The sequence below is a fragment of the Nicotiana tomentosiformis genome, chromosome 5 (assembly GCF_000390325.3).
Source record: "Nicotiana tomentosiformis chromosome 5, ASM39032v3, whole genome shotgun sequence".
NCBI classification, from domain to species: domain Eukaryota; kingdom Viridiplantae; phylum Streptophyta; class Magnoliopsida; order Solanales; family Solanaceae; genus Nicotiana; species Nicotiana tomentosiformis.
The window spans coordinates 27090858-27115118 of NC_090816.1; the positions used below are offsets into that span (position 1 = coordinate 27090858).

The 24261-nt window shown below is 35.5% G+C and overlaps 2 protein-coding genes across 2 annotated transcripts; one reads left to right on the forward strand and one right to left on the reverse strand.

Moving 5' to 3' along the window:
* Nucleotides 1–484: 484 nt before the first annotated feature.
* On the forward strand, nucleotides 485–6483 carry LOC104119354 (probable protein phosphatase 2C 33). Its single transcript, XM_009630836.4, has 5 exons — nucleotides 485–1456; nucleotides 3340–3723; nucleotides 3813–3930; nucleotides 5417–5640; nucleotides 5728–6483. Exons 1-5 carry the CDS (start codon nucleotides 1211–1213, stop codon nucleotides 6214–6216), a joined length of 1461 nt encoding a protein of 486 aa, XP_009629131.1. The 5' UTR covers nucleotides 485–1210; the 3' UTR covers nucleotides 6217–6483.
* A 1918-nt stretch (nucleotides 6484–8401) lies between these two features.
* Nucleotides 8402–20924, reverse strand: LOC104119357 (aspartic proteinase 36-like). The gene is made up of 10 exons (XM_070174758.1): nucleotides 20482–20924; nucleotides 18036–18165; nucleotides 15126–15367; nucleotides 14498–14716; nucleotides 12985–13144; nucleotides 12518–12591; nucleotides 11113–11203; nucleotides 10550–10628; nucleotides 9201–9272; nucleotides 8402–8751 (listed from the first exon to the last, which is right to left on the reverse strand). Exons 1-10 carry the CDS (start codon nucleotides 20712–20714, stop codon nucleotides 8600–8602), a joined length of 1452 nt encoding a protein of 483 aa, XP_070030859.1. The 5' UTR covers nucleotides 20715–20924; the 3' UTR covers nucleotides 8402–8599.
* Between the last annotated feature and the right edge of the window lie 3337 nt (nucleotides 20925–24261).

Here is a 24261-nt window from a genome sequence, read left to right on the forward strand (position 1 = left end):
TTATATCAGTATGCATAACATTTAATTATGATTTATGATTAAGTGATTAATGCGTAAAAACTTACACGTATTTTGTTTAAGTCGAATAAATAAATGCGAGATATTTGATTTTTATATACACATTTATTATTAATTAATTATAATTATGTAATATCATTTTTTAACTTCTAATCTGTATTATATACTCTCTCTCTCTCCTGAAAAAAGTCATATCGGCGCCATTTTTGCCGTCTTTTTTCTCTCTGTTCTGTGTGTCACGCTGTTGTTCGTTGCCATTCCTATTTCTTTTCCTGTCCTCTTAATTCCATTAATAATCCATTCACTTTCCGTTTTCCTATGCTCCCCTTTCGCCTCTTATCCATATTAATAATTTTATCCATTTGTTCTTAATACACTTCTAACTATACTGTGTTAATTCTACTTCAACCCTTCTAACAAAAAAAAAAATAAGCCTCCTAATCATACATAATTTAGAATTTTTGTGCTTAATTGAGCTGAATTAGAAGTGGGGTTTTGATAAAGTTTGACACTTTCTTGATACTGGTCACTAATTGACCCTTCTTGTAAGTGAAAGGTGATAATAAAAAAGGTATCTTTTGGGGTTCTTGCTATTAAAAAATTGAAAAGGGGTACAGTTTTGATAGATCTGCTCTTTATGTTTTAATGCCCCATTTAATATTTGCAATATCTGAAGTTGCCTTTCTGTGTTAGAAAGGGAACAAAATGGTAGTGGGTATTTCTCTTTGCAGTTATTATTATTATCCAAGAACTGTAAGTTTGTGATAATTCCTAGAGGAATTGTTTGAAGAGCTGTTCTGTTATGCATGATCTTTCAAGGGTTGTTGAAAAGTTCATAGCTTTTTGACTCTGATAGATTTCTTTGGTGGATTGGATATTGACTGCTTTGGGAGTTGAAGTGGATTGTGGTTAGCAGTCTGTTTATTGGATTTTTTTTACCTCTTTTGTTGGTAACGTGGTCAGTGGGATTCATATAGCCGATCCCGACTTGTTTGGGACTGAGGCGTAGTAGTTGTTATTGTTGTTCGTTTGTATGTTAATGGGGTGAAGTGATTGGATTGAGTGGAGGATTGGTTGGTAGAATTTGAAGATTTTCAAGAAGGATATTAATACGGATCGGAACACAGAAAATAGGGTGTTTGATTATTTTGTTGTTCTGGAGTGCTTACTGAATATAGTCCGGGGACTCGGGATGGGTTCCTGCTTATCATCTGAAAGCAGGAGCCCTCATCCCGGTTCTCCTGCATCTTCAAGTAGGAAAAGGAAGAGCTCAAAAAAGAGGTTAGGTTCACGAAATTCTTCCTTCGACTATCATAAGGAAGAACTGCTGCATAGGATACCGGGGCGTATGTTCTTGAATGGTTCTAGTGAGGTGGCTTCACTCTTCAGTCAGCAGGGCAACAAAGGCACTAATCAAGATGCTATGATTGTTTGGGAGGTTAGTCCTTGAATTTCTATTTGCTATTTTTGTGATTATCAATTGACTTGCAATATTCATTACCACCAGAATGCATATGGTCATTGCTGCAGTGAAAGAAACTAGGGGCTAAAAAGTTATGTGGTAGTTATCTTTTGGATCCCAGTTTTGGTAGCTAATTATATATATACACACACACTTAAAACTTGATACCACCACCTGATTTTTTGAGTAATATTATTTTGACAATTTTGAAAGGGAGCCTTGAGCAATGGTTAAGTTGTTTCCGTATGACCTATAGGTCACAAGTTTGAGCCGTGGAATCAGTCACAGGGTAGACTGCCTACATCACACCCCCTTGGGGTGCGGGTCTTCCCGGACCTTGCGTGAAAGTGGTATGATTTGTGCACCGGGCTGCCCTTTTATTTTGACAGTTTTGTGAGTAATTATATAGCTGACAACTCTTTTTCTTGATCAGTTACTTACCCGGGGTGTTCATACCTAATTACATAATTGACCTTAAGAATCAACAAATCAAAGTGAAAATACATACTCCCTCCGTTTCAATTTATGTGAACCCATTTGACTGGGCACGAAGTTTAAGAAAAGATAGAAGACTTTTGAACTTGTGGTGTAAAATGAGGCAAATATATTTTGTGTGGCTATAAATCATTGCATAAAAGTAAATTGTTTCCAAATAAGGAAAGGGGTCATTCTTTTTGGCACGGACTAAAAAGAAAATAGGTTCACATAAATTGAAACGGAGGGAGTATCACTTTACCATGAGTAACTGTATTAAATGTATATGCAGGACATATGTCTTGCTTTCATTTGCTTTGTGTAAACACTTGGTGTGTGTAAGTTTTTACTGTTCAAGGCCTGTTTTTTTTTGTTTTGTTTTTTTACTTTCTATAAGCATACGTAGAGTTAGAGGATAAGTTGCTCGGACTCTTCACTTTCGATTCCGCATGTGGGATCTGTACCGCATCCGGTCAACCGATTTTTGGTACTTTGACCAAAATTGACGGAAAAAATCGGGATAGATACAATGATTTTTGAAATCAAAACAAAAGTTGGGATAAAATTGAAGAAAATGGAATACTTTGTTTATAGAAATTTCTATGTCAGTCATTTTCCTATTATCTCCTTCTCAGATTCTTCTCTTGATCAATATTTTTTCCATCTCAGAATATCTTGTAAGTTTTTCATATAATATCTCATAATTTAGATATATCTTTATAACTCTATTTCTAGATATTTGAATTATTTTTAGCCGAAACCCCGCACCCGTATTCGTACTTGGATTCGTACCCTCCGAATCTTAAATTTTAGATCATGAAGGATCCGATCTCTAGATCCGCACCCGTATCGGACACCCGCACCCAAGTCCGAGCAACTTAGGTTAGAGGGGACAAAAATGTATCCTCGAGTTATACATCATTTTGTACTGATCTGCTAAACTGCATTATTTTCTCTAAGTTGCTCTGCAAAAGTCATGTTTGGATCTTCTAAATTGAAAATCAATCTCTCTCTTTAGTTCAAGTTAACTTTCCACCTTTTATAAAGTTGTGGAACTTCATCGTATTTATACTTGCTTTACTTGTTCCTCCCCCAGAAAAGGCATAAGAGATAGATTCTAAGAGCAAATGAGTTTGAGGGTGGGAATAACATCATGCAAGCAAGCAGTATATTAGATACATCTAGTCATGGATAAGTACACAGTTACATGACATGCCATTTAAAAGTTAAATAATACGTTATTTCCTGACTTCTATGTTGTAAGTGTGTATGTAGAAGAAGATTAAATACTACATTATGAAATGCTTGGCTACTGAATACTCTCTCTAGATAGATTTTACCTGTGCGGGAGCATTTCCTAATTATGCTTTTACAATGTATTCCAGAATTTTGGTTCCAGAACAGATACTGTTTTCTGTGGTGTTTTTGACGGCCATGGTCCTTACGGTCATATGGTTGCAAAGCGAGTCAGAGATGCTCTTCCTTTAAAGCTAAGCACACACTGGGAAGTTAATATAAAAAGTGAGGATGTTCTAAGAGAGATCAGTCTCAACAGAGGGAGTAGCCTATATCCTGAGGATGCTTCCCTTATCTCTGAGGAGTCGAGAGTTTCAATTGATGTTGAAGATACTGAAAAGCACACAGAGGTGTTTCAAACGTTGAAGGAGTCATTTCTGAAGGCTTATAAGGTTATGGATAGAGAGTTGAGAAGCTATACCAATATCGATTGCCTCTGTAGTGGAACAACAGCAGTAACCCTAGTTAAACAGGTTCGTTGTCATGTTCAGAAAGTTGAAGCTAGCTGGATTTTGTCTTATTTATTCTGAAGATGAACTATGCTATTTTGTTTTTTTGGTAGGGTAAGGATCTTGTTATTGGAAATATTGGGGATTCTAGAGCTGTGCTGTGTACGAGAGGCGACGATGATTCTCTCACTGCAGTGCAATTGACAGTAGATCTTAAGCCCAATTTACCAGGTGCATACATGACTTTGTCTTGCTGCCATGTTGTTGCAATCTTAAACATTCATGCAAACCCCCCCCCAAAAAAAAAAAAATTCATTGGTTAAAGTGTTGTAAAAAGATTAGGATCTCATCTGTCAATGGGTAAGATTCCTTCTGAGGGGACTGGTTAAGCAGGAACTGCTAGTAAAATCATCTGCTTTTAGGCGAGTATGTCTATAGAGTGAAGTTACTATACTGAGGATCAAACTATTAATACATATACGAAATCAATCAATCAACTATTCTGAGGTTGCATTTATGAATCCTCTGTATCAATTACACTCTATCGGCCATTTCTTTTCAATACTCAATGAACTGTTTGTTAAGATAAACTAGGGGTTGTCTAAAAATAGGGTTCTCTAAATCTCACATATATCTCTACATTGACACAAAGAGTTTAGCCAAATTAAAAAGATCTCCTTGTGAACATGAGACATAATAGAAGTGTCACCATAACAAGTAACCTTTTGTTCCAGCTAATTGGTTTCGCCTATATTCGATAATTTGCTTTCAATTTTTTTTTCATTTTTAGCTAAATCTCACATGTTCTTTTAAGGATTATCGGTCATCGAAGACAGTTTACTTCCATGGCTCCATGTGATTTTAGGTCTAAGTTCGTCCCCGAATACAAAGAAAATATGTGACAAAGAAAAAACTAATTCGTGACAGATAATTGTTGAAATTCTTGCTAAGCGGTCTCATTCTCATACTCATTGTCCATCACATGAGTCTCTTGTGATGTCTAGACAAACTTAAGCTAGTCAGGTTTTCTCTCCATTGAAGTAAGAGAAGACAGAAGGTTCTCCCACCGTTCTCTTAAAGTTTCAAGTTCTTTCTAACTAAGCTTCTGTTGAAATCTTTATCAATTTTTTTTATATTTCTCTACGTCTTACTTCTATGGTCCGCAGAGGCCTTCTTTTCTTAGAAGCATCAAGTACTCGAGCAAGTTTTTCGACCTCTCTTTGACGTGTGAAGTGATTGGCAATTTTACCTCCTTTGTATCTATGATTAATCATGTACTTCAATCACTCATTTTATGAACTTCTTTGACAAATGAGATACTTTGCAAGGATCTAGTGTAAACATGTAAAACTTAGGAATGTGATACAGTTACCTAGAAGTGGAAGGAAAAGACAAGTAAAAGGACAGGGAAATTTATTCCAATGAGGGAATTTGTTTTTGAAGTTCTTTAACAAATGAGATGCTTTTGCAAGGATCTAGTGTAGCTGAATCCACATTTCTAGAACTTTGCTGGTAAATGCAATTTAGACCTGAAGGAACAGTTGCTTTTTTCAGGATAGATGAAATACTATATGGTAGTAGGGTTATGGCATCCACGAAATGGTACTGTAGAAAGCAGAATTCTTCTCTCTCCCTTTGAATAGGTGACTTTGATTAATTTCTACTGATGCTTGTCTCACTATAGTGTTTTCTTCACTCTGCTTATCTAAACGTACAGCGGAGGCTGAGAGGATTCGCAAATGTAAAGGGCGAGTGTTTTCTCTTCATGATGAACCGGACGTTGCAAGGGTGTGGATGCCAAACAGCAACTCTCCTGGACTTGCCATGGCCCGTGCTTTTGGAGATTTTTGCCTCAAGGATTTTGGTGTCATCTCCGTGCCTGAAATTTCTTATAGGCGTTTATCTGAGAAAGATGAATTCATCATTCTGGCGACAGATGGGGTAAGAATCTTGAATTCCTGCTTTTGGTACTTCTCGGATCCAACGTTTAATTCGTTGCCAGTCAAATTAATTTGATATTTCTGACAGATTTGGGACGTGCTTTCAAATGATGAAGTAGTGAAGATTGTAGCTTCGGCTTCATCCCGTTCATTGGCAGCTCGATCACTTGTTGAAGTAGCTGTTCGAGCCTGGAAAACTACATATCCAACTTCTAAAGTCGATGACTGTGCAGTTGTCTGTCTCTTCCTAGATTCAAACTCAAATAATTTCTCTACTGTTTCCATTACAAAAGACAATGACAAGACTGTAATGGGAATGAGCGAAGGTGGCAACGAGATGGATGCTGCACCTTGTCCACCTGCATTGAATCGCGTTGGTACTGTTCGAGAAGATGAAGTTTCAGCAGGCAGCAAAGAGGAAGCCTCGGAACAGGAAGAGTTGCTACCGAAGATGGGGAAAGAATGGTCTGCGCTCGAAGGGGTATCTCGGGTGAACACAGTGATGACATTACCAAGGTTTGTGCCAGACAAAGAAGAGAAGAAAGCTTCTGGAGGATCAAAGTCAAAGAAGAAATAGAGAGTAAAATGGTGAAGTGCCTGAGCCTGGGTTTATTTCTGTCCTATTTTCCATTTTGTTTAGTTGTTATAATCTGTTTTTTATTGTCTCATTTATAAACTGAGAGGTAAGGTGAAAAAAGAAAAATAGGGTCATTTCATGTTGTTCTGGGCTATATTAGAGTGTCTGGGGAGTCATTCTTTCTCTCTCAAGTGTATGTAGAATCAGAAATTTTGTACATCCAACTCGCGGTCTTCTAAATTTTTGGATACTAGCTATTTGTTCTTTTGTTCTTTTCTTTTTCCTGTATCAAAATGTTGCAAGATTTATTATCATTATTAAGTTGATAACAATGTATTGTACATTTAAAAAAGGAACTTATAAGTAGCTTATTAAAAAAATTGGTCAATTCAAAAAAAATTACTTATATTAGCCAAATATTACCAATATTAGCCAATTAGTTATTTGTAGCCAAAAAGGTCAAATTTTTGCTTTCTTTTGAGTGAGTGTTATTAAAATAGATTGGGTACATCTTAAAGAGTTTGAATCTCAGTTTTGGAATGATTTGGTGGAGCTTTGAGGTGGTTTGAATTGAAAATTCGAAGTAGAAAATGATGAACATGAAAAACAAAATGATGTGTATCACTGTGTATTATTTGTATATCACATATGTATCATATTTGTATCAAATGTGTATCACATGTATATCAATACATGTGTCGCAAGAGAATTTTTTGAACTCGATTTTAACTATAAATTTTGATGCTAAATCAGTCCAAATCACCTCCAATCTTCCTCAAATTTTGTATATTGACTCATCTATGTGTTTTCAATGAATTTCAACCATACTCAATTACCCATTGAAAAAAGGACATTTTTTGCTTAGATTTTTGAATTTTTTGTATTTCATCACTTTATTTGCTCATCCATGATATTTCCTTTTCATCTTGCATCTAATGTTGCTAATCACGATTAAAAATATGAAAGGAGATCTTTGCGTATGATTCTTGGAGAGAAAGAACCTCATTTATTTGGGTTTTCAATTTTTATATGTGCTTGGCTAGTTTTGATAAGTTTATGATTTATCGCTAGAGGTTGGTAAGTTGGGATTTATTTGGGACATTTACGTAAGATTCCCTTTCAAAAAAACAGATTTGAGATAAATGTGTTGTGAAGATTTTCTTTACTTAAGTGATAAATGTGTATATTAAGGATACATGTCTTGCATTCGTTGGTTTGGTATAAAAGTCGGGTGCGTATAAATTTTTTACCGTGTAGGGTGCGTCTCATTTGAAATGAAGATGCTTTTCCAATGAGGAATTTTCATAAAGCATCATAGTTTAGAGCCTAGTAACTATAGTTTGCCTAATTAACATTCGTAGCTACTGTTCAATTGTTACCAGCTTGTATTGCTTGAACACGCAATGAATACAGCTTGTGTCAACTGTACGCAACGAATACAACCTGTATCAACTATATTTGTTCGTGCAACGAATACAACCTGTATGGACGGTATTCGTTGCCAAGGCAAAATACAGAAATACAGAAAAATAAAATACTCTTGTTGAGAGTCGAACTAAAGACCTCCGCTAACAAATCAGACGCTCTATCCAACTCAACTATGAGAGCAAACAATTAATCTCTTGTTTCATGGATTTGTTATAAAATTCAAATATAGATACGAATGGTAAATTTGCGGAAAGTATAGCTACGAATGGTAAATATAGTGTATATGTTTGACGTATCGAATGGTAAAGTGCAGTTGCCTTCGAGATTTGTAGCAACTTCACAATCCAATGAATTTTCTAAAATTGGATGGCATAGGCTAACAAGGAGAGGGCTACCTAAAATCCATCAGTTTCAGCAAAATATATGCTCAACAATTCCCATGCAACTTCCATAATATTGGCTATGGCATTTCTTGTTCAATATTATACTGCTATACATAAGATTCATCTTTCTTCAAGCTACTTCCTCCAGGAGCAATGAATTGATGTGGAAACGTTTATTATATATTACATATCTTAAATCCTTTTTAAGTATATACGTATCGCACCAAAGGTGGTTTATTATTTATATATATACATATCTAGGCGGATATAGTACTTTAGTTACGGGTTCATCTGAATAGGAGAGAATACTAATACTAACTTATAAAACCAGGTTAAATATATTTACTGTCTATAATAGTCTATGAGACATCCCAAGAGAAGAGATAAATACTTGACCAGCTTCTATATGAACTGTTCTTACATGTTTCAGCACATAAGAGAAACTGCTAATGACAGTTTCATCAGAAAGTAACAGAGGAAAAGGATTATATGCCCAATGAAACATCTCTGAAACCTTTAAATTTCTGAATATTATGGTACAAAAATGACCACCTGTACAGCTGTTTATTATATCACTTCAACAAATTATACAGGATGGAAATGATTAGCAAGAAGAATGTAAAAGCCTTCCCTGAATCCACAGTAGAAGCTGATGAAACATTGTGAGAAGCCACAGTATACGCGCTTCCAGAGCTTTCATATTTGAGTTGGATGGTTGAAGAGCCTGAAATTAACACAACAAATACTTGAGGAAAATCTTCCATTGAAACTATAAACAATGCACCGAGTATAGCATAACATTTTATTGTAATAACATGGCGTCTCTAAACATATCTTAACCTGAGAAAATAGAAAGAAAGGAAGGAACTTCATAGCTAATATATGAAGATATTTTAAAGGCATTTATATGCAGAACAAGATTCTGCAAAATCCAAATAACTATGCAAAACATTGAAACATGAACAGGAAAGCATCAATATCTTTTTTCAGTATAGAGTACTAGTGAAGAATAGCACGAAACACCTAATTCTTATATAGAAGGTGCATCTTATGGAATGAAAGGAATGGATTGATTTCCATATGTATGTAGAAGGCTATGAATGCTATTGGAAATCGATTCATTTCAATATGGAGTAGACTACAGAAGAAACACAATCAATTAACTATACTCACAGTCGTACTCAGTCCAACCAATGGTCTGGTTTTCAACATCATACAGAACTAGCTTGTTTGATAACACAAGATCTGCAACAAAGTGTTTGTCAAAAAGCTGTCTATCAATAGTTTTATCAACTTAAGCTCAATTCTGAAAGTCAATATGGTGTTAATATTTCAAGGATAAAAGAATGGTATTACGGAAGAACATTGGATGCAAGTGATGAAGCAGAATGTATGACAGAATTATCATTCAATTCCACTCCAGTCCAGGCCTAGAAAGAGTATTCTGGTACTGCTACTCCTTCAACTAATATTATCTTTACCTGTACTTTGTGGGAGATTCTATTACTCTCTGACTATTTTGAAGTGGAATAAATACCACGCTTAGAGCTGGCGTCGCATTAGCAATGTATGCACGTTCATCTAGCACGTGAGAAGACAAATGCAAGCCAAATTATATAGTCTCTTAACACCATGTGTCCAAGAGATAGGAACTATTTCTTACTCTTTTTTAGGCCCTTCTCCAAAAATTCCGCTCAAATCTGCCACCTCTAATACCACCCATGGCTGACCTATAGCATCTCCTCTACGCCTTAACCTGCTCAACCATCGCTATCGCCACCGCCACCCTTCTCCAAACTGCTCCCTCCGCTGTTTTCTCACTTTGTCCCACAGCCATCTCCCTTCTCTTTCTTCTGGCTTTCTTGGATCTGAACAAATTTCCAAAAAGCAAAGAAGGCGGCACCCTAGGAGGAGCGGGCGATGCCGGCCACTGGATATAGAGAGAACAAGGTTCTGATTTGATGATTAAGCATAAAGAATGACTACTTACCACATTATATGTAGCCCAAGGCTCCCCCACTTGTGCATTGTTAATTGATTAAGTTAATAAGAAACTTTCACAAAAGGTTTCATCAGCTAAAGGGACTTGTTATGCAAATTTTCCCTATCCATAGCATTGACAGAGCGTGGACATCCTAATAAGCTATTCAACAGCCTCTCTAAGATTTTTCCATCATAGCAATCATCGTTAAACTCCAACACGACAGCTTTACCACAACTTTAAGCATTTTATCATATTCATAACTTTAAACTTATTTGGGATATACATTCTTATCTATATTGTCTCTAATCCCTCAGCATTTCTGCAAGCTTGACCAACAACAAGATTTATTTTGTCCTACATTCATTCATATTCCTCAAATGTCTTATCCAGCTCATGCTTGCTGAAACAAGATTGGAATGGAATATCATCGAGCAGGGACAAGCTTAAGTTTCACAAACATTCTTCAATAGAAATTGCATGGATTTACTTCAATTCAGATGTGTTTCTCTTAAAAGTAAGAGAAGGTGTCAAATGATACCTCCTAACAGAGTTATTGCCACTCCATCCTTTGCCTGCATTCCTCCACTGTCTTGCCAACCAATACACCATCGACTCTCCTGCAAAATTGAGACCAGAGCAATACTGAGATGAAATTCTCCACGAGGAGAAGGGCTTGTAAGTTACATATTCTGTCCTTTTGCCTTTCAATTTCTCTGCACCCTAACAACACAAGGCCATCTTTTTGGCCCTATCCTCCGGTACGGACAACATAAATATACATGCAGACGTATACACCAACAGAAGTGTAGAATAAAACATACACAAATATACCATATAGACATGAAAGAGACAATATCCCAGAAAAATAGCAGGGTTGAATCTAAACATGATTAACCTAGGAGACAAATCTAAAGGCCTATGCTCATGAATGTTCAGTCTGGCAATGGCTTGAGAGCTAAAAGAACTGCTATTGTACAACAAGCAAGGGTCCAACAATCAAATTTTAGTATTGAAATTGAAAGTTTTCTTGGGAAAAGGAAAAAATATCATCTGATTAAATAAAAAAGGAGCTGGAAAACTTCAGCATACTTAATTACTTACTGTGACTTGGAAAAGATAATCATGTGGATAAACTGTCAAAGAAAGCGAATCTGCAAAGCGGAATGTTACAACTGGGAACCCATCATCAATCCTGCACCAGCAGAGGAAGAGGATGGTTAAAAAACATTGAGTTTGTACATGATTGGCAATTTATCTGACTCGTAATGATTAATTTTCTTACAAAACTAGACTAAGAGAACATTTATGTCCTCAACAATACTCTTTCCGTATTCCCAATCCCAGTATAAATACACATACTCTTTCTTTATTCCCTCTCAGTCACTCCAAAAAGAAATTACTACTCTCTCCGTCTCAAAATGATTGAAAGATACACAGTACTCTCTCCAACTACAGGATCACATCCCGGGCCGGAATGTCCTTGATCTGTTGGGTCTTTGATTTACTTTTTGGGCCTGGGCTGCTTTGCATCAATTGGCCAACCTCAGCATTTGTCTAAACTTTTACCAACATTTTTCATACTCAAAAACTAGCCATTAGCAAATTGAAATCTGACTACCTGGTATAAGCTCATATTACATGTAATTATCTTCAAAAGTATTAGTTTTATTAAGCAGGAGAACATATCTTGGCCCTGAAAACTAATATGGAAGACAAAAACTCCATATAATGTTGCATGATTCTGCTGGGAATTATCCCATGATGCGTGTCCCATTCAAAAGAACTAACAAAGAATATAGCAATCATATATTCCTAGACTCTACTTTTGCCAGACAATTTTGGGGTTTGATTTTAAAAATATTTGGGGTAGAGTTCGCAATGCCTAGTTCAATCAAGGACCAGTGGCGGAGCCAGAATTTTGGTTAAGGGGTGTCAAAATATACAAAAGTAAATATACCAGGAAATTAAGGGGAGTCAATACATAGTATATATACATATAATTTATTTTTTTACCTACCTATACGGTGTATTTTTTTCGCGAAGGGGTGTCATTTGACACCCCTTCCTATAAGGTGGCTCCGCCACTGTCAAGGACCTCTCTTCAGCTGGTGGTGGCATTGCATGGGTAGAAAAGAACTCAAGCATATATGGTAAACTATTGCAGCTACTATATGTTGGACACTATTGAAGGGAAGGAGTGAGAGATGCTTTGAATGCTAAAGAATAGCAGTATATATCTTAAGATACAGATGTTTAGGTCAGTCAGCACTTTGGTGCAACATGGAAGATGTATGCTAAATTTTATAAATTCCTTCCAGTAGTGATTTTTATACAGTGCTTGTCACTTTTTTTAGTGATTTTTGTACAGGGCCTATCTGTATTATTTGCTTCTCCTACTGTTTCAGATTATATGTATATGCTCATAGCAAAAATGAAAAGATCTCACACACCAAGCCTTTAACAAAAGAAATATGAAACTCACACGAAAGGCCAGAAAGAATCTTACTTCCCGGTGTAGTCAAAGCAGCGGAAACTTCCCTCAACAAGACGAATATTTAACTGTGGTTGCCGTTCCATCAACTATGGCAACAGAGAGAAGGAAGAATCAAGCAGAAAGTTCAAAAATATCCATGCGTACATGCGGTGTAAGCTCCCTAAGGCAGGGGCGGATTTACAGGCAAAAATATGGGGCACGTGAACCCATGGTCTCTCTGCAAAATTAGATATTTTATGCACATATTTTCTAAAATTGTTATAATATTAACTGTTGGCACGCATGCTCCAAGAAGTTTAAATGGTGCACTTGGTTGAAGGTTGAGTTAATTAACTACCAAGAGGAATAGGGATCAATTCCCACTTAATATATTTTTTCAACTTTTTTTTTAATAGTGCACTCATCTACTAGAAATCCTAGATCCGCCTCTGCCCTAAGGAATAAACTAATTACATTGTTTCTGAAATATCTGGAGTTACCTTGTAGATGAGAGCACTGTAGACCATGCTTGGAAGATATGCTAAGGTTGTGCCACTGTCAATTATTGTCATACTGGACCTCGTGTCGAATATGGTTGTGGGAATGTCTAGAACTTCACCACCAACCTCAATTCCTTTCATAACAACATTATAATGTGGCCTAAAGAGGAAGACAAATACTTTAGGTAAGAGTTCTGAATAGTGGAAGAAAGGAGCCAATTCAAAGGATAACAATAAATAGATGAGGCTAAAATCATGTAGCCAAAGCAAGAAAACAAAATAACAAAAATAGAACAGAAGTCGCAACTTCAATAATTCAAACTTGAAACCAGGTAATAAAAACTTTGCAAATTTAGCGAGTGAATAGAGAGAGTTTTAAACTCCCTACATGTGAAGTTTTTGTAAATCCAATAGTATTACATCCAGTGAGTCTAGATAGAGCAAAGTAATTGGAACATCGGTTATTTCATAGTTGGTTTCTGCAATCCTTTATATAGTAGGATTAGATTGTAGAGTTTACAATAACTATTGTACTTTCTTTGTACCTACTTTAAATGTCTATTTTTTCTTACTAGGCCATCTCAGTCCTCCTTCCTGAAAAGAAAATTTACATGGAAGCCACTTGACTCTTACTATGTAATACTTTTTCCGTTCTACAGACAGACTAAATCTTTGAATCCTAAACATATCATTCTTGAAGGCAGTAATGCTTTCAATTCATCCGACAACCATCAGCTATATTTTTAGCAGAGATTTTGCTTCTTTGGATAGTCTAATGTAATTCCAATCTTATCATTCCTCTCTTTATTTTCAGAGTTTTCCACGGCTTTTCATCCTAAGAAGTCTTTCATTTCAATTTTTTATCAAGTCTATATGGATCTTGATTCAATATTAAGGCAATGTCCACAGTAAACTCCCTTTAACCAAGAATTTCTACCTTTTCTGGTCCTAAATGTAAGCTATTTGAGGACTAGAAGCTGCTGCAAAATCTGTCCTGCGTCATTTAGTTTGTCTAGTTTTTATATTTGTAGACCACCTATTAAGGGAGAACAGTAGAACAAGAATCCAACTAAGATGCCATACTGTGGATGAAGGTCCATATCACTGAATCAGAGGGATGCAAATATCAACACAAACAGATGCATTATAACATTTTGCATAAAATGTTTGAGCAACTGTACATTTACCATCTTTATTTATTTACCAGAGAGGTCCATGTTTGAGCAATTTTGCATAAAATATCAACACAAACAAGATGCATTATTTATTTATTGATAACCAAAAAATCCCCGAGGACCAGTGGCGCGCGGATTGAAACTCGGTGGATAATGGGTCTGCCCCTTTACTCTTCTCCACTTAAGTCTTTTGTCTATGGTAGAATTTGAACTTAGTGGCGTGCGCCTAACCCACACATAATGTAATGCGCTCTTACCACTAGACGAAAGCTCAGGAGGCCATGTACCATCTTTATTTTTTTTTAGAAACAGGGGGTTTTGATAGTAAAAATACTTACGAATCGGGGACTAGTGGTGTTGAATTTACTTTTGGCTGAACTACTGGTCCAATGGTAAATATACCACCTCCATTCTTTCCGTCTAGGCAATGCGCAAATATTTTCTTCACCTTTCCCGCTGCAGCTAGCTGCGAAATAACGGACGAACTTGCTTGTCCAAAACCAAGTATTCCATCAACTGCTTGACTGGGATTACTTAGTTCTTGTCTAGACGAGCACCTGTGTTGGATCAAAAATATGTGAGCAACCACATGTCATCAAGAGATAAATACCCTGCCTGAACAGACTACATTATATTGCATTCTTGAGTAGCATCAATTAAATATTATGGAGAAGTTCAAATACATTGAGAAGTGCGGCATGGAACTTGGTGAAGTAAAACAGAAACTACGCAGAGAGAGTTGTAGTAAAGCTTATAAACACCAGATTAATGAACTGAATTACAGATCAAAATTATATTAGTCATCCAAGTTTATCAGTTAATTTATTCAGCAAGAATAGGCATAGGAAATTTTTAATCACAAGGATTAGCAACTTATATGTTATTCATCCAAGTTGATCAGTTATTTGCTCATCAGCAATAGGCATATTTTAATCATATTTTTAATCAGAAGGGTTAGAAGTTTACCCAAATGCTATAGACCCGTTCATAGATGTTGTTTTAAGGTCTCCTGACACTTGATCAAACCGAATATCATCCTTTACAAAGAATCCTGAGGTTGAGCTTCCATCTCCATAACTAACCTGATAATCACATGGCATTCCCACCTTGCAATCCGAATAGGGAGTATTAAGCATGCAAAACTCTTCATCACAAGAAACAGATTTTGCAGTTGTAGAGGCCTTCAAGTCATACGGCGTCAAGTCTATCTGTAAGGTAAATTAACAGAATAAGTACATGACATGTGTCTATTAATAACAGAACTAGCATGTAATTATGGCCAATATTTTGGCTAATGGAGTCCATCTCACATGAGCATAAGCATCTTTGCAAAGTGTAGACTTTGTTGGCAATATTCTTTGGGATCCAAAAATATTGCATTATGTGGTGGACATCATTTGCACAAGTTGTATCTCTTCTTTTACACCTAAGAGGCCAAGACTTTTTTGCCTATAAAAGGGAAGGCAATTAGTTCATTTTAGACACACCAACAAGACTTGAGTATTCATTTCTTGTTTCTTCCTTTCTTCCTTTATTAAGAGTGTTTTGTATGAGAGTTAAGTGTTGGGAAGCACTTGTGTGAACCCTTTCTTTGGAGTGATCTTGTGAGGTTATTTTCTTAGGGTATTTGGTATTAATTAGAGTGTTTACTCTAATTTTGTACTCTCTTTTGTACTCTTATTGTTATAGTAAATTGCTCATCTCCGCTTGTGGACGTAAGTCACTTTGACCGAACCACGTTAAATTTGTGTCTTCTTTATCTACTTTAATTGTCGTTGTTATCAACTTCCATTGTCTTTGTTATTGTCATTATATCGTTGTTTGGCTAAATTCCGCACTATCCGGATTCCCGATCCTAACAAATTGGTATCAGAGCCCGATCTAACCGGGTTAGTTTCAATAGCCTAAATGACAATAACAAAGACCTATGTTGAGAAATTTGACCGAAGTGCAAACTTCGGAATGTGGCAATTAAAGATGGAAGCTATCCTAATTCAGGATGGCTTAGACTTGGCGTTGCAAGGAAAGGAGAAGAAGCCGGATAAAATGACGGACGAGGAGTTTGTCATCATAGACAAAAAGTCAAAAGCAGGTATCATTTTAAATCTCTCAAATGAGGTTTTACGTGAAGTTTCTGTAGAAATCACAGCTAAAGGCATGTGGGAAAAATTGAAAACCTTATATATGAAGAGGACGGTGAAAAATAGACTTTACCTGAAGCAGAAGCTTTATACAATTTATATGGGTGAAGGTACCTCTATTCTCTCTCATCTTGACACCTTTGATTCCATTCTTATGGATTTGAGTAATATAGATTCTGAAATTAAAGATGAGGATCAAGCCGTATTACTGCTTTGTTCTCTACCCCATCTTTTAAGTATATAAGAGATACTATGCTTTATGCAAAGGATAATATCTCTTATAAGGATATTAAATCTATCTTAAAATCAAAAGAACAGATAGATAGTGATATTACTGGGGAAGCTAGTGGAACTCAAGCGGAAGTTGGCTTGTTTGTTAAGGGCAAATCCGACTCCATATCCAGATACAATAATTTAGAGTGTCGCTATTGTCATAAGAAATGTCACACTATCTCCGAATGCTATAAGCTGAAAAATAAAGAAAAGCATAAGGAAAGGAAAAATGAGCACAAAAATACTGACATTGCCGAAACAAGTGTAGTTGCTGATGAGACTGAGGGAACTATTTTTTTAGCAACTAATAATAGTTTCAAATCTAACAATGAGTGTATTTTAGATTCGGGTTGTTCTTATCATGTGTCACAATCGGTATTTATTTACCACATATGAATCTATTGGAGGTGGAGTTGTCTTGATGGGCAACAATGTTGCCTGCAAAGTTTTTGAAAAAGGTACAGTCCGAATCAAAATGCACGATGGTGTGGTGAGAATTCTCACTGATGTTAGACATGAACCTGACTTGAAGAAAAATCTCATCTCTTTGGGCACTCTAGAATCTCTTGGGTGCAAGTACACAGGTGAAGGTGGAGTTCTGAAAGTTTCTCATGGTGCTCTTGTGATCATGAAAGCACACAGATCTGGTTCGTTGTATACTTTATTGGGATCCATTGTTATAGGCTTTACTACAGTTTCGGTATCAGACAACTTGTTTGATTTTGATGGCATTAAATTTTGACATATGCCCATTGGGACTTTTGCGGAGAAGGTGGAGCAAATTTACCATATCAGCCAAAATTAGGCCAAGGTGGAGATTTGTAATTATGGCCAATATTTTGGCTAATGGAGTCTATCTCACATAAGCATAAGCATCTTTGCAAAGTGTAGACTTTGTTGGCAATATTCTTTGGGATCCAAAAATATTGCATTATGTGGTGGACATCATTTGCACAAGTTGTATCTCTTCTTTTACACCTAAGAGGCCAAGACTTTTTTGCCTATATAAGGGAAGGCAATTAGTTCATTTTAGACACACCAACAAGACTTGAGTCTTCATTTCTTGTTTCTTCCTTTCTTCCTTTATGAAGAGCGTTTTGTATGAGAGTTAAGTGTTGGGAAGCACTTGTGTGAACCCTTTCTTTGGAGTGATCTTGTGAGGTTATTCTCTTAGGGTATTTGGGATTAATTAGAGTGTTTACTCTAATTTTGTACTCTTATTGTTATAGTAAATTTCTTCTCTCCGCTTGTGGACGTAGGTCACTTTGACCGAACCACGTTAAATTTGTGCTTCTTTATCTACTTTAATTGTCGTTGTTATTAACTTCCATTGTCTTTGTTATTATCATTATACCGTTGTTTGGCTAAATTCCGCACTACCCGGGTTCCGATCCTAACATAGCATCCATTATCTGCACTGAGAAAGGGAAGTATAACACATAAATTGGAAGAAGAATCATACCCCGAGATCACTTTTTGTAGGACATCCCTCACAGCCAGCACAGTTCACCCATAAAATGTCACTTCCAGTATCAACCTGGACATGATATTCCTTTGAAGGCGTTCCAATTGATAACTTAGTGTAATAGAGCCTGCATCATTTATATAAAAGGAAAATGCATAACCACAATGGCAAAGGATAATATGAGCATTCATAATTTCTCCACCACCACCACAATATATATGAAGTCATGCCTTGCATGTCCATAGCACTTTTTTGCTTATATATTTATTTTTTGGAGGTGAAGTTGTGTGAGGGGGGACTGCATTTTGAAAAATAAATCTTTAAAACTTACTGTGGTAAACAACTAACAATCACTGAGCTAGACAAAGAAGCAATAATATCAGTTAGTCATAATGTTGAGAAACAAAGCTGCATATTTTCTAAAATTTCAACACCCTGTATGGAGGACCTACGTTGTGGGTTGAGGGGTCACGGGACCCGTTAGCCTCGGCAAAAATACTGTGTATATATGTTATATATATCTGTCCATATATATGGGACCTCTTAAATATTTAAGATGTGCCCTCAAACACAAAAAGGCAAATGGAGAAGTGGTTGTGTTGGGCATTTAAGTTCGCTTCTTGTCTAGATGACGTGGGTTCGAAACTCCTCTTCAGCCTTTTCTCCTTTATGTTTTAGTTCTTGGAATACAACCGTTTTTAGACTTAATAGCAAATTGCTTTAATTTTAAATTTTTATCTTCTTTTTGAATTCAACTATAGCTTAGTACTAATACATAATAGTCAACTTAATTAGTTTTATTCTCTTTCAAATCCCTACCTTAAAATTAAAAGTCTCAAATTGCAACTTATCACTCTACAAATAGAAACATACAAATCCTTCTTCAATAATAACTTTGACTTCAACTCAGCAATGACAACTAAGAGTTTGAAACTCTTCTTCAGTTCTTTGACTGTTAAAATACTCATAATCTTGATTTTTTTAGTAAATTTTGATAATTTAAGCATACCTTTTTAAATTAAAATACTAGAAATTTAAAGTGTGAAACATGCTTAATCAAACACCTTCCCTTTCCCTAGCATCCATTTTGCGAAGGAATCTCTCTCTGGTCACTGCTTTCTGTTTCTTTAGAACTTCTTTTTATTGATACTTGAACGATAAGTCATCATAATATTAAGTTTTCAAAGAGTTGCACGCCGAATTTAATTTATCGCTAGTGATTAGCATACAATGGTGCCCCCATGGTGCTCAAATCCTGGGGCTGCCTCTCTTAAGAAAGAATGAATACAAGAAACACCCACTATCACTATCAAATTATCAATAATCAGACCTTAAATTGTTTTAACACGTTAGATAATGGAAAAACATAGTAATAGAGATAAGCTAATATGATAGAGCAAACATCTAATTAAAGTTCGAAACTTTTTTTTGATGACGGAGAAATCCCTTAGTGCGACTAGCGCAAGGTTCAAAACTTGGTGAATAATGGGCTCGCCCTTCTACTCTTCTCCACTTAAATCAAATTTGAAATTTGAAGTAAATATCAACCGTCCCAATGGGTCATATAAGCTGGATATATTCACACAGAGAGAGCTTGAATTATCAAAAACTTATGCAGAGGATCCATACAACAACAACAACATCTAGGCCTCAATCCTAAGCAAGAAGACGTTTTCGCTTAGCTAAAGCTATTTGTACGTTCTCTTCACGTAAGTAATTTTAATTGGGTTTAAAGGAAACTCCGTAAACCAAAAACAAATCTTGCAGACACAGTGGTGGAGCCAGGAATCCTTATAAGGCGATTCAAATATATGTCACAATGCATCTTCGTCACTATACTAAAAGCTTCACTTATATCAAGGGGATTCAAACATATAAATACAAAAACAAAAAAAAAAAATGTTTTGATACTCTTTGCACGGTATAATTTTCCGACGAGGGAATTCAATTGAACCTCTTTCCTCATAACTTTGCCACGGTGCACAGGGGCGAAGGTATGTATGTTGACCACCCTTCGCCGAGAAATTTATATTGTATATAGGGTAAATTTATAGATAAAAAAATTAACTTTGAAACACCCTTGTACAACCCACTGTCAAAGTTGAAAATTTGAACACCCTTATTGAACTATTGAACTTCCTGGCTTCGCCACTGACTGTGCAGACATGATAAACTTGGGATGCACAAAGCATTATGCGTTCACACATGGTTCGAGGAAGGGCCGCACCCATAGGCGGGTTGAGTCTATAGGCCAAACCCGTGACCGACAGGTCACATGGAGACAACCAGACATAGAGAGTACTAATTATGAAGAACCTATGCAAACGCAATAAATTTGCCTACACAAAATATATGCACACAATACAATATGCAGTATACACGAAAAATTGCCAAAAGAAAAAAACAATTTAAAAAAAAAAAAAAACAGAGAAGGGGAACTAACGCGGCATCAGTGGGAGAACCATTGCCACCCAATTTGAAGTCGACGGAGGTGAGCATTCTGCTGTGACGGCGGCTATCATGCGCTTTAAGATCATTCAAAATCGACCCTTTATTACCCCCACCATATTTATGCTTCACATTGAACACCAAATTTTCACCCTTCACAGCTACTACCAAAACCAACAACGAAAATATCAAACACCCATTTCTCCTTTGATCCATTATCTTCCCCATTTATGCAACATTCACAAAAACCCACATCTCAAATTGATATGATGTGTATCTGTTGATTTTGAATCTTGAGAAGGAAGAGAAAAGTAAGGAATTTTCAATTTTCCTTACATTACTCTTGTAGAAAAATGTAACAAGAAAAGAAAATTTAATTGTATTTCTTTCTCTCTCGAGTGTGACCAGAGAGAAAGAGATCGAGAGGAAAGAGACAAGTGGATTGATCATAATTTGGTAAACGGAAGAAACGTTTTGCCCGAAAATGAAGTAAAGCTACGAGGGGAAGTTTTTCTCTAAGAAGAATTTTCATGCAATTACGTTATTTCATGCTCCGCGTTTGGGGAAAATGTTTCAAATTTGAACTTATACTAGTTTTTGAAATTATTTAATTAGTTTTAGAAATCATTTTGATTTTGTCCTTGGTAAAAAAATTTAGTCCATTATTCTAACCATTAATGGAGCTCCAACATAAAATGAGTGGATTTCACATATTCAAATTCTTCGATAAAAATGATTCGAATTTACTACTAGTCTACTACAATTGATTATGGCTTAAAATAACCCTCAAGTTGGTGTCATGAAAGGGATAAAGGGATTGAGACTTTCAACTGTAAAACTTGAGCAATTTCGAATAGTATATGCCAAAATTTGATCATCTCATTTAAAAGATTTTTTTCATTTTTTATAGGACACTAATAATATTCAAAAAACTAAATAATTCTTTATTGCAGTTTTATTGTGATCTATATATTTAACATATAGTTGTCAAATATATTACTTTTATTACTAAAAATCATTTATAATTTGAATCAAGACGGAAATATTTTAACCTAATATTGTATGGACTACAGTGCTTCTTGTACATGACGAATCAAATGATGAAAATATTTTTAATGTGAGATTAGTTTTTCGTGAGAGGGCTTTTCTTATAACTCTACTTTCGAATTGGATTATACATACCCAAAAGATTTCACTTTCGATCATTCCATATGCTGCCTAGCAAAAACATGATTATCTGAAGTGAATTCTCACTTTTGTAGTAGAGGTCAAATTAACCTGGAAGGGGTCAAATTTATCTCGACGGTAGCAAGAGTAATAATACAGTACTTTATAATGCTACACCAACAAGTATAGTAAGAAAAATCATACGAAAAAATAAAAAGGATATGAGATAACCACAACAAATGCATTAGATGGAGTCAAGTAGTTGACATTATCCATCTGAGACATTAACTTCTTATTTTCGAGAGTGAATCTTTCACTAAACCTTTAGACGTTGATTCCCCTGTCATTAGGTCAAGGACTTCCTTGATTTTTCAGCACTGAGCAAGTGTCAGCCCCATACATAGTTGTACGACCTTTTTTAGACTTGTGTTTTCATAAGTAGTCATCCGGGCCTAGTCATTGTGATCCCCTTTGTGAGGAAGGTATCCTTTCTTTCAAAGTTTAGGGTCTATTTTGTCGAGTTCTTTAGATAGAGTTGTCACCCATAGCTAGGTATTCTCTCTATCCACTTCTGTCGGTTTCGAGCATAGGTACCTCTTGCTCAAAGTCATTCGAGCTTTTCATGGAATATGACATGATAGTGATTTCAGAGCGATTACCTTAGATTGTTCTTTGCAAGAGGGAAACATAAAGTTGATATAGCTAGTAATCATGAATCATCATTGTCGCGATGAATAGTAGTGGCTGGTGATTACAAAATCCCATGAAAATGCTTTTTTTAACCTCGAATACTAGCCACAATTCGTATTCCTTTAGTAATTATATCCCTTTTCATTCTTGGATCTTGTTTCTTATATTGTTACTTTTTCATGTTGTATATCAAGGTGACAACCCAAATACATTGCTTTCTTACACATGAGACGGAACTATTTCTTCACAACTTGAACTTTCTTAATCATCTTTTGATTTTTCTTTTATAAAATAGTTGGATTCTAATGGGAGACATCCTTTCATATGCTTTTCATCTTTAGTAATTCGTTTCCATAAAGTAAAGTAACATGGGGATGCGAAGGTTCGAAGATGTGAATTGATGCTCTCATAAGGGGGAGTTAATACACGTTGTGCTCTTTTTTCCTTACAAGATTTTGTCCCATTGGATTTTTCTTGCACAAATGATAAACAAAAAAAGCATTTGAAAGGATAATTCATTCCAGAGGTGTTATCCTGTCTAGATGTACAAATGATAATTCATCCACGTAACTTTTTCTCAATTGTTTATCCTGTCTCCCCCTCATGTTAGAAAAACTAACCTGCTTCCTCAATTTTGGAAACCCGCCTTTGTGTGTTATGGTGTTAATCAAAATATAAGCCGCACATCAATAATAATAAGATGAAATTATTTGATTCCTGACCTTGAACCACTTGTGAGGGAGAATGTAATATACTTTTGTATATATCCTATATCAAACTGATATAGATAATTTTATTCTCATAAGCAACAATTTAGATATTAAGTGGAGGCACTCAATAAATTATTTTGCTAAATCAAATGTGATGTAAACCAACTTATCAAAATGAATTGTCTTGAATAGAAAATTTAAAAATTATGCTCTAAATTAAATTATTGAGCTAGTTACCTCGCAAGCACCGGGTTGTGGGTTAATAATAATCGCACATGTAACCATCTCATAGATGCATCTTATGCGGTATACATGACAGGTGAATGAGCCCATATTCACCTTTGATATTTTCAGTATTCATGGGATTTAATCCCAATTTTAGTTGGTCTATTAATTAATAAGAACAAGCAATGTAAGAAGATTCATAAAGAACTTTCTAGTTCTTTAATATTTACCCATGTGAATTCTCTTTTATTTTTTGCACATCATACTTAAATTAACATGGCTAAATCAATTATGACAACTAGATAAATTATCATTATTGATAAACTTCAGGTTTACACCATGACGTGTGCAATTATCAATAAACTCCAAGTTTATTATGATATGTGTTTTTATATCAATAAACTTTTACTTTATTGTGTCATTCTTTTATTTATGTAGTACAAATTAGAGAATAAAGCGGGTAACTTTTCACATACATATTACCCCGCTACAAGTTGTAGTTAGAAGATATTAAATATTTTCTTTATTTATAGTCTCAATATAACGAACCGCTTTCGCGAATACTTTAGAAACTAAATAAGTTTCTTTGCTAATCAATTTTATTTCTCCAAAATAGTATAATTGGCTCTTCCAGAGCTTTCAATTAATTTTCTACTATCACATATTCATCAATATCCATATGGTGAATATCTCTTTCAAGGAGAAAGTTATACCATTATGGTCATGGTCAAAATCATTAGGCAAGATATGTTCCTTCTATTACTTTTTCTCTGTAATAATCAAACTACCATAATATTTTTGCATAATCTCAATAGGTACGTGATCAATGACCATTCATACCATAATAATTAAATTATTTTCTTATTGTCACGACCCCAAATTACCTCCTTAGGATGTCGTGATGGCACCTAATCTTTAAGACTAGGTAAGCCTATCAATGCGGAATAACAATAGAAATCTGAAATAAATAAATCTGCAATTCA

What these genes read in the sequence shown, in the direction of transcription:
- LOC104119354 (XM_009630836.4), top strand. Translation starts at nt 1,211, where the DNA reads ATGGGTTCCTGCTTATCATCTGAAAGCAGGAGCCCTCATCCCGGTTCT. An exon ending in CAGTAACCCTAGTTAAACAG is followed by an intron (nt 3,724 to 3,812) that starts GTTCGTTGTCAT and finishes TTTTTTTGGTAG; the next exon opens with GGTAAGGATCTTGTTATTGG. An exon ending in TCTTAAGCCCAATTTACCAG is followed by an intron (nt 3,931 to 5,416) that starts GTGCATACATGA and finishes CTAAACGTACAG; the next exon opens with CGGAGGCTGAGAGGATTCGC.
- LOC104119357 (XM_070174758.1), bottom strand. Translation starts at nt 20,714, where the DNA reads ATGGGGAAGATAATGGATCAAAGGAGAAATGGGTGTTTGATATTTTCG. An exon ending in CTACAAAAAGTGATCTCGGG is followed by an intron (nt 15,368 to 18,035) that starts GTATGATTCTTC and finishes TTTACCTTACAG; the next exon opens with ATAGACTTGACGCCGTATGA. An exon ending in TGCTTTGACTACACCGGGAA is followed by an intron (nt 11,204 to 12,517) that starts GTAAGATTCTTT and finishes CTGCTGGTGCAG; the next exon opens with GATTGATGATGGGTTCCCAG.